Source organism: Cucurbita moschata, unplaced genomic scaffold (genome assembly GCF_002738365.1).
Source record: "Cucurbita moschata cultivar Rifu unplaced genomic scaffold, Cmos_1.0 Cmo_Scf00061, whole genome shotgun sequence".
In the NCBI taxonomy this organism is placed as follows: Eukaryota; Viridiplantae; Streptophyta; class Magnoliopsida; order Cucurbitales; family Cucurbitaceae; genus Cucurbita; species Cucurbita moschata.
The window spans coordinates 418,698-429,609 of NW_019268577.1; the positions used below are offsets into that span (position 1 = coordinate 418,698).

The following is a 10,912-nucleotide window of genomic DNA, read 5'->3' on the forward strand; positions in this document are numbered from 1 at the left end:
AAAAAAAAAAAAAAAAAAAAAAACTTCCCGTCGATCATTTAAAAGTTAGATGACTCCAGACTCCAAATTAGAAAATTTGCCAATAACAACATATGTCATTCATATAATAATTGAAAAGCTCAGACTGATCGAGGAATCATGTTCATGACTTCTAATAAATTTGAACAAAGTTATTGAAGAGCTGGAACTGATTGAGGTTCCATTGTGTTTTCTCATCCCACAAATCGAAAAAAGGTAATTTGTGCAAGTAAAAATGGCTCAAAGAGATGAACACAGCTTTTTGTTTAAGTTGTTTGTTGGCTTATTTCTTAGAACTTTTTTTTTTAACAAGAAACAACTTGATATAATGAAAAGGAAATGTTTAAGGGATACAAACTCCCAAAGCGAGTTAAGAGATAGAAAGAAAAAGAAAAATCAAGAACCTGGAGGCAATTACAATCAAATAGAGGTAAGCCCTGGGAATAATAAAACTATAAATGCTTCATATATTATTACAAGCTTTTCAGCCACTAGCTCATCCAGCGAGACATCTTTTAAAAGCTTTTCATGCAAATAAGCTGTATACCTTCCTGACTAGAAGGCCGCTTAAATTGAAATTTGACTTTAGCCTATAACTAACCAAAGATATTATAAACCGGAGCATCCAAAGCTCCTTTGGAGAACACTGAATTAAATGTTATATCGACCATCTTTTGTCCAACCAAAGCATTAAACACCGGAACATAAAATGCTAATTTGGAACTCCACATGAATTTAATGAGCTTTGAAGTAAAAATATCAACATTTAACTCTTGTGGAAAAGCCCAGTCAGGACAACAATGCTGCAAAAACTACTTCAAACAGAGTATTTTCGGATAATCCCCCAACCCCCATGTGTTCTAGGATAGAATTTCCATTGAACCACAAAGGATAATTGCTGAAGTAAACTCACAATCTGACATTTACGACCGACAGTTACAAAATCCAAAAAAGAAAGGCTCCCAAACAAAACTGGCTTCCATAAGGAAAGTGGCAAGAAAAAATACAAGTTCATCTCAATGCCGTTGAATGGTCGAACAATTGATCCCATTCTTTTGAACCAGAAAGCCTATCAATCAAAGATTTTGATCAATTTTCAGCCAAAAACTGCAATGTTGGTCTCCTGAATTAATACTTAATCTGGGCAATGAAGCTGAGTAAATTTCTTCAAAGCTAGAATGATCCCTAAAGCCTCTAGTATTCCATGATAACTTTCATTGTTGGCACCACAATAATTAACTCAAATAAATGTTAAAAAACAATTGAAGACACTGGAGGGATACTACGAATTCAAAGACTACAGATATGAATGAAAGAAGAGAATTTACTCGGGATTGCTGGTGAAGGAAAAGTACTTGCTAGAAGAGCTTCACAAGCAGGTGAATTTGTTACTGGAGGTTCATTCTCATTACCAGGAAAAAGAAGACCAAAAGTCTTTGCATAAGAGTCCTCCAGAAAAACAATCATTATTAGCCCCAACATTCTGAGACTCCAAGAGTTGAGAGATAGTCCCCACACTACATAAACTAACATCACCCATTTGAATCAATCAAAGGTGATGAAGGCACATGACTGCACAATTGGAAGAGGAAAAGCACCTTTAGTTAAAACAACATTTGAACCAGGAAGGGAGAAATCTTATTGAGAGTGATGTTGGGAGCTCGTTTTGGAGGATATTTGATTCACATTTTCTGAAGAATAGACTTGACTTGACATTGTTATTAGAAGTCGAGAACATGATTCCTTCAGAACATCTTTCATTAAATGCCGAATTTTATAGAATAGGGAAAGTAAGAGGAGCTGACTCTTTTGTTGAGTGTAGTGAAATGGAGAGACTTCATTAATTCGTCTTTGCACTTGTCGAATATTTTAAGGAATTTAAACCTCAATAGGCGTAGGGAATAGCCGATGATGAATTCTGAGGTTTGTTGTTATGGAAGAGGAATTAGTCACTGTCTCCACATCAATCAAGTCTCAACTAAAATCGCATCATTCAATGCTCAAGCTTCATCAAGAGAAAAAGAGGAACTATTGGTCTAGCTCATATTAATCAGTTCTGAAACAAAATTTGTAACATTTAAATCTGATTTTTCCATTGCTCAATTTTCAACCAGCACAGTATTTAATGTTGACGATTCAGGAGGGATGAAAGGAGCATGATTTGAGGAATGTTATGGATCCAAACCTTTGGAATAATACCCATCAACAAATAAATGTATATTGAGATATGAGAGAGAACCAGTTGAATCCTTTAAAACCACAATGCTGGCAGCATTAAATTCATTTAAAGTATCAAGGGAGGCCGATAGATGAGACTGACCGTGCATGCTATGATCATTTAATGCATTAACTACTGGCAAAATAGAAATTTGTAGCTTGCGGTGCGAAATAACTACTTCATCTTCCTGTACCTGTCGAAGTCTATTTAAATCTATAGAATTTGAACAGTCATTTACAGAAAAATCAACTTTGGTGGAGTATGGAGGATTTAGTGAAGTCGTGCACCAAATCTAAGAAAAGTATTTCCAATCTTTCTTATCCATTATCTCAATGGTTGTTGGAAGAAAATTGCAAATGTTCCTTTAGACTTCAATAAAAGTTTCAAAACAATCAGGCATATTAAGTGTTTTAGAAGAAATACTAAGAAGGCCACCAAAACATTCACTAATTGCTTGAAACGTGTTGAGCTTCCAATATGTCAAAGGAAAATATTCTATAGAGATCCAACCTCCATATCCTTGAAAAATTCTAAATGAGTATGTTTTTTTCTCGACCAATTTTTGAGTTTTAAATGGAACCACTAACTAATCTTCATTTTCCATCGACTTGTCAATACTATCATCCAACTTCAATAAAGCCTTATCAGGCAGGAATGGATTGAACCAGGACTTGACTTGGAAATACTCTTCTGAAGCATCTTTGATCGTTTTCCAATAATTGTGAGCAAACAGACTGGAGACCACCAGCACATTACAAAATTCATATTTAGCTTTTCAAACTCAAAAAATAAAAAAAAAAACTCTTATTTTTATGAGGTAAGCCGTGAAGAATGTATGTCCATCTTCTTCTTCACAACCTATACATAACTGCTATTACTTGGTCTTTCCTCGGACACAGCCAGAAAAGAGCATTAGACGAATAAAAATTTTCCTAGGAAATATTTTAACATTTCCCAGATAATCAGCCATCCTTTTTGGAATAGACAAACTTTTACATGAAACAACTTCCTTCCACCTGAAGGTGGCCAAACAACACACTCAATAAACCATACGGGAGAGGACTTCTGCTTTTCTAGACGCGCAGTACCAAATTCATCTCTAACTTAGTTTTAAGAATTTGGAATGCACGGGTCACTGCAATGATCTACCAAATAACTTACAAACCAACGTAAAAGGTAGAATGAAAGAGAAATTCTCAGATTATGCTTCATTTCTTCAATAAAGAAAACTTCATCTTCAGACCAAATGATGTAAAAAAATGTTACCTACACAAAAGCTTCAAGTTTCCATGACCAAGAATCAATCAACTCTTAAAATTATGTATTGTAGATACAACAAGCTCTTAATCTCATATCTCAAAATGTGAAACAAAACAAGTAACTAACTTTGAAGGAAATTCGTTCTCAAAAAAATGGTTACTTTAAAGTAGAATTTACTTTTTTTTTTCGAACAAGAACCAAAAATTTTCAATGATAAAATGAGAAGAGACTAATGCTCAAATGATACATACTCCACAAGGAAATGAAAGAAGAACCAAAGTTGCAACAAAAATAAATACCAAATTAAACATAGAACCAAAAAAAGAAAATAATAAAAAACGATCTAGCCAAAGAAAATTTAAGAATTAAGATAACCAAACTCTCCACAAAAAATCAGCAATGAAACCATCTTCCTGTTTTGAATGCAAATGTTGAAGAGTATGAGCAAAAAGAATATTGACTCATTTCTTAAAACCTCTCACTCCAAAAACTAACAACCCGTTTCAATGTACTGAAAAAATCAATCTACTTCCAAACATCGCCTGGGAAAATAATCCCAAAATGCCATGATGCAAGGAGGAGCTAGTAGGAGCATCTTTTGATGAGGAGACAAAAATTCTTCAAAATTCAAACCCATAAACCAACAAATTATCTAATCAACTAAAAGCTAACAACTCCTGCTTAAGCTTATAAACGACAATTCAACTAAGAGCTAACAACTCCTACTTAGCTCACAATCGACGCCAGCCAACTTTTGTACTTAATTAACCCCTGCTACCTTTTCTTTTGTAGTAGCCATCATTTGACCTTGCTTTGAGAAGCCTATCTCCTTCGAAGAAACTTCCTCAGAAACTTTTTAGTGCTAATCTTTTGGAAGAACCATGACCCTTGGCGATTCAGGATATAAGCTTTATTGAAGATGTAAATAGGTAAAAACCAACTAATTTGTACTTGATAACCATTTAACTTCATCAGATAAATTTTTTGAATCTGAAGACCACAAGCTTATATGAGAGTTGAGAAGTTGCTAAGTAGTGGAGCAGAGGAGGAAGAACTTCTTGATTAAAATTAGTATCCACATCAATTTTAGAAGAATGCTCCTCTTGAAAAGTTAAGCCTAATGCTTCAGCATAAGATTCCTTACTAACATCATCTAAATGATTGCACAATGGTTGTAAACCAGATTCCACACCACTCAGGCTTGTCAAACTCCCCATCAGAATTGTCAATACATGAAACCAAATAAATATAAAAAATTGAAGAGCATTTTTTCCGAATGGGTAGCACCTTTGGTCAAAACAATCTCTGAACCTACTGAATGGATTACTTAAAGGCTGCAATGCTTGGGAACTAAAGACTACGAAGGCTTGATAGATGACATATCCTGATTTGTTACTTGCCATGCTGAGGGAACCAAATGGCAGGACCATGATAAAATAAATGAAATTCAAAATCACAATTACGGGTGTCCAATTTGACGCTGGTACTCGACTCAAATGACAGAGTCCATGCTACCAGGTGGTGATGATAAGACATGCACGCATGGAAATTAACTACTACCATCAAGGTGCTCCATACTCTTAAAATGAACAAGACTCCGCAAAAGGCATCAAGTTGTAATGAAGAGATCGACTCTGGCACAATTTTCACAGACGAATGTGAAAAGTTCCTTTCATCAAAATGAAAATTGATAACCCTCTTAAAAATAAAGCACGATGAAGTAGAACACAAGCAACAGACATAGAATATTCTTCATTTCATCAATCAACGAAATTTTAATTTCCTCGTCCTGATTATAACCAAAACTTAAGTAATCAAAGGCACCCTTCAATCCACCCAACACGTCTTGCCTACACCCGTCCCCCACCGGGAAAGTAAAAAAAAATAAAAAAAAAGTATCAATGTCGAAAAAATAGTGAAGAAATTCATCTGAGTACGTTTCCAGTTCTTCGAACAGATCAAAATCCACATACACTATACGCGCATATTTGTATGTGCGAGCGAGAGAGAGGGAGAGAGTACCTTTAGGGGATGAAGGCCATCTTTGAGGTCTCGAGCTACGCGTTCACTCAAATCTTCAGCTTCTTTGGAATTGTTATTACTACCAGTTTCATCCGCAGCGACTGAGGGAGGATAAGAAGAATCAAGAACTGCTTGAGCAGAGTTAAGCTTGTTGTTGTCGTTTGCAGAATCAAAATCCTTCTTCTCGGCTACCAACTCCATGGACAACAGCTTCTTCTTCGGACTACGTGTGCCCTAAATTGCTTTCGTCACCAACTTTGTGCGTCTGCGAGACTGCAAATTAAGCCGACTAACGGAGAACCGGAGAGGGAACAACAGCGCCTTTGCCCTTTGGTATTATAAAATTAATATCAACAAATAATAATAATAATAATAATAATAATAAACTTACGGAAATTTTAATTTCTGCAAATGTGCGCTATTCTAAATAAACTAACAATAATTTTATTATTTTATCTTTAATTTAATTGTTATCTCTAGTAGGAAAATTTATGGATATTAATGTAATCTTAAACGTTGACATACAAGAAAATCGTGTTCAAGTAATAATCTAAAGAGGTCTAATATATGGATAAAATTGGGTGTCTTATTCTAACAACAGTATTGATACATCCCACTCTGTAATTGTTACATATTATTGGATCCAAATCATTCATGTGAGACATGTAAGTCGGTATCATATTATTGGATCCACTCTGTAATTTGTCTAAAACTGAACTAAGAAATATTTAATCTCTCCTTATAAATCCATTAATGGAGAAGATTAGTATTTAATGAGACGATCATATGCAACTTGATCTTAATCGTGAATCAATTATGAACTCCTGTTTGTGAGGGCTTGTCCTTTCATTTGCATGGGTGAGAATGACTCCTTTAGCCAATTCCATATGTCTACCGTTTTGGGACTTGATCAAATAGGGAGTTGGGAACATAATATCATGGGAAGAAATTTACTCTTTTTTATATAAGAAAAATAGATGAGTCGTTCTATTAACTACTGATCTCGAGACTTGAACAATGGGACCCACCCTCTCATTCGCCCGAGAGAGACTTGGTTTATGATTTAATCATAAACAAATTGTTCATTAGAGAATAAGTGGTAGAGGTGTACATGGTTCGGGTTGGGTTGGGTTGAGGGATTTTTTTTGACCCAACCCAAAAGTTGGAGTTGGTTGGATTGATAACCTAACCCAAAAATTTTCACAACCCAATCCAACCCAACCTATTTACGTTGGATTCGGGTTGGGTTGTAAAATTGTTAAAAAAAATTATTTATCCACAATTTATAATTATTCGGATATAATCTTAGATGAAGGATAATTGAAAGTTCACAAATCAATCTATAATTATTTACCAAAAAAAAAAAAATCAATCAAGAACAAGCGAAAATGGTAACATATTAGCATAGTTCAACATTGTCATAAAACTAAAAACAACTATAATATCAACATTTGTCGAGAATTGGTTAAAGTACAAAAAAAAATACAAGGATAGATCATGAAATTTAAAAAATAATAAAAATGATGAGTTTAAAAATACTATATAAACAAAAATAAAACAATATTATAAAAATATTTTAATTGAAATAGACTTACCTATACGTGACCTTTTGAAGTTAGAGGACCCTAAACTAATATAAAGATAAAAGAAATATATGGATGTGATATAACAATGTTGCAACAAATAGATAAATTTCAAATCTTGAGGTGCATAAACCACATGGACTTGCAACGAAAAATAGTAAATTCACAAAAAGAGCATTTGGTTTAGTGGTATGATTTTCGCTTAGGGTGTGGGAGGTCCTGAGTTCAATTCTCAAAATGTCCTTTTTATATACTTATAGCCACAAACACTAGCTCATTATACTCATAATAGTAAGCTTGCTTTTTGTCCCTTTTTAGCAACGGCCTATTTCTATTAATGTAGGTGAACACGTGGATAAATTTCAAATTTTGAGTGGCAAGAAAATACATAAACTAGCAACTAAAAATGATTGATCCATTGTAAGGGCATCTGGTCTAGTGGTATGATTCTCACTTCGGGTGTGAGAGGTCTCGAGTTTGATTCTTGAAATGCCCCCACAACTTGGTCACAAAAATTTTCATTGAGTTGAGTAAGGAAGAAGATATCAGTATGATCAATTTTGGGCCCGGTTTAAACTCAAATTTGAAACTTACTAGTCCAAATTCCATCCTTCCGTGGTCCAACCATCATTCGAAACCCGCATCCAGCCATGCCTTTTCAACCTACACGCACGCTCCGTGCCCAGATCACGTAAATAGTCAGAAGATTTGGCCCACAACCTGACCGAAGCCATTACCCGTGCGTGAACTTTGACCACAAATTCCTAGCCACACCACTCTCATGTGCAACATTTTTGCCAACCCAACGAATAAGTCAACTGAGTGAAATTTGGACTGCACAAACAATAATCGCGTATGCTCCAGCCCGAAACCCACTTTTGCAGCAACGGGATAGCGAATGTGCAACATTTTTGCCAACCCAACGAATAAGTCAGCTGAGCGAAATTTGTTGCCAACCCAACGAATAAGTCAACTGAGCGAAATTTGGACTGCACAAACAATAATCGCGTATGCTCCAGCCCGAAACCCGCATCCAGCCATGCCTTTTTGACCTACATGCATGCTCTGTGCCCAGATCATGTAAATAGTCAGAAGATTTGGCCCACAACTTGACGGAAGCCATGACCCGTGCGTTGATCTGTGACATGAACTTTGACCACAAATTCCTAGCCACACCACTCTCATGTACAGCCTGCATTTTCACTTTTGCAGCAACGGGATAGCGAATGTGCAACATTTTTTCTAACCCAGCGAATAAGTCAACTGAGCGAAATTTGGACTCCACAAACAGTAATCGCGTATACTCCAGCCCGAAACCCGCATCCAGCCATGTCTTTTCAACCTACACGCACACTCTGTGCCCAAATCACATAAATAGTCAGAAGATTTGGCCCACAACCTGACGGAAGCCATGACCCGTGCGTTGATCCATGACGTGAACTTTGACCACAAATTCCTAGCCACACCACTCTCATGTGCAACCCGCATTTTCACTTTGCAGCAACGGAATAGCGAATGTGCAACATTTTTTCTAACCCAACGAATAAGTCAACTGAGCGAAATTTGGACTGCACAAACAATAATCGCGTATGCTCCAACCTTGGGGTCACGTTTGAGATAAATGTTTTAGAAAATGTAAGCGAGGAAATATGTTGAAAAGAATTTTCAAGAAAGTAATGTTATAAGCTAAAAGCGAATGAGCAACAACAACGACTTTGATAGCATATAACCAAGGTATGAAGAATTGACAACTAATCACATTCCCCTATAGTACATTTTGGGCATTTTAGCCATTGTGGGGTGACCGGTCCATACACCCCCGTATTGACACAACAATAATAGTAAAGGCCTATCTAACAAGAAAGCAAATAAAAGGGGTTTGAAACGGGCATGCGGCCAATGACTACAAATCGTTGACAAGCATGGGTGAGACAAGCGACATGCGGCTACAAGAAACACGCCTTGGGCAATCATGATCGTGACATCCACTCCCATTCAATTGGTTGACATCTCTATCAAACGATTCTTCACAAACTCAACGTTGTAGGATGAGGTTGACTTCATGTCTCTTGATGCGCTTTCTGCAGATCTCAGTATTGATGAGTTTTTTCCATTCTACTAGGAAATATTGAAAACCACTTCTCGGTTTGTTGACTCTTCATGTCTTCTTTGTTGGTGTCTTTCTTACTTTCTTCATTTGAAAAATTTTCTTCTTTGAATGACGTTGTACCACCTGCTTCTGCTTGATGTTTTGTTGGTTGAGAGAGTAATCTTTCAAGTTACAAACGTGAACAATAGAGTTAGTTCACATTCATAGGAACAATTACAAATCTTGAGGGGCAGGAAATACATGGACTAGTAACTAAAAATGATAGAACTAATACAAGGACATTTGGTCTAGTGGTATGATTCTCGCTTTGGGTTTAAGAGGTTTTGAGTTCAATTCTTAAAATTTCCCTTAATATAAAATGGCTAAATAATTAAAATTATTGAATCAATCCACCCAAAATTTACTTGTTTGTTTGACTTTGTAAGGCGGTTTGTTTTTAGTAGTTCATGATCTAAAAAAGCTCGATAAAATGTTTTTAGCCCATAAAAAAAATCATATCAAGTGGGAGCTAAAAATAATAGGTCTTCATGAAAGGGCATTTGGTCTAGTGGTATGATTCTCGCTTCGGGTGCGAGAGGTCTCGAGTTCAATTCTCGAAATGCCCCCACACAACCAACTAAATGTGTGTTTAAAAGAAATCATTCACGTGGATATTTAAAAGAACATGTCGACGACAAAGTCGACACCCAAAGCACAAGCCTACCGGCTTACCTTAATAGAGGAGGAAATGTTGTTCCTCAAATAAGTCTCTGACACCATCCGCTTCCTAGAAGCACGGGTGAAAGAATTGAGTGGAAAAGTCGTAGAGATCGACGCAATGGGTAACCGCCTGGATGGGTTGCCAATCGCAGAACTGATGTTTCGAGTGATCTCACTCGAAGAAAAGGTTGCTCCTACGAGCAGCCCAAGACCGTCTGGTAGCCCCGATAGCTTTGTCACACACAAGGAGGGACGTGATGTCGAACAGTACTTCAAAGCCACACCGGCTTGTACCGACGACATGAAGGTGACAGTAGCCTTGTTGTATCTCATAGACGACGCCAAACTTTGGTGGCGTTTGAAGGTAAAAGACATCGAGAATGAATTGTACACTATAGACTTGTGGGAAGACCTCAAGAGAGAGTTGAGGGACCAATTCCTCCCGGAAAACGTAAACCATCTAGCAATGGAAAAACTAATAGCCTTAAAGCAAACTGAAAGCATAAGAGACTATGTCAGACAATTTTCGACCCCGATGCTAGATATTAGGGGCACATCAGAGAAGGACAAGGTGTTCTTCTTTATAAATGGGTTACAACCATGGGCCAAAACAAAAATACACGAGAAAAAGGTCCAAGATCTAGCTACTGCAATTGCCAGCACCAGGCTATGGGAACGAGGCGAGTTACCAAAGAAAAACAATACAGGCCCCAAACACTGGGGGCAAAACATATAAGCCGCCAGGTCACTGAAATGGAAGCCCCAACATGCCAAAAGGAGGTAACGACAGACCAAGCGGGTGGAGAGATAGACCTCCTCATAACAACCAAGCGGGGACATCTCGAGGACCTTACCCTCAAAGGAACCACCCGACAATACCTATACAATGCATATTGTGTAAAGGCCCCCACAAAGTGTCCTACTGTCCTCATCGGGCCTCTCTCACTGCACTCCAAGTTGTTGGATCGGTATGGCAACCCTAGAGGGGGGGGGGGGGGGGGG

At 37.1% G+C, this 10,912-nt stretch overlaps 1 protein-coding gene and 1 non-coding gene across 2 annotated transcripts in view; one reads left to right on the forward strand and one right to left on the reverse strand.

The window, feature by feature from the left end:
* LOC111436995 (eukaryotic translation initiation factor NCBP) overlaps window positions 1-5,841 on the reverse strand; it is a 12,626-nt gene extending 6,785 nt beyond the window's left edge. Inside the window, exon 1 of the mRNA XM_023074825.1 lies at window positions 5,519-5,841. Within this exon, the coding sequence (XP_022930593.1) occupies window positions 5,519-5,719 (201 nt within the window). The 5' untranslated portion in view covers window positions 5,720-5,841. The remainder of the gene's footprint in view (window positions 1-5,518) is intronic.
* Window positions 5,842-9,744: 3,903 nt separating this feature from the next.
* On the forward strand, window positions 9,745-9,816 carry TRNAP-CGG. Its single transcript has one exon. It is a non-coding gene; the product is annotated as a tRNA-Pro (tRNA).
* Window positions 9,817-10,912: the final 1,096 nt, after the last annotated feature.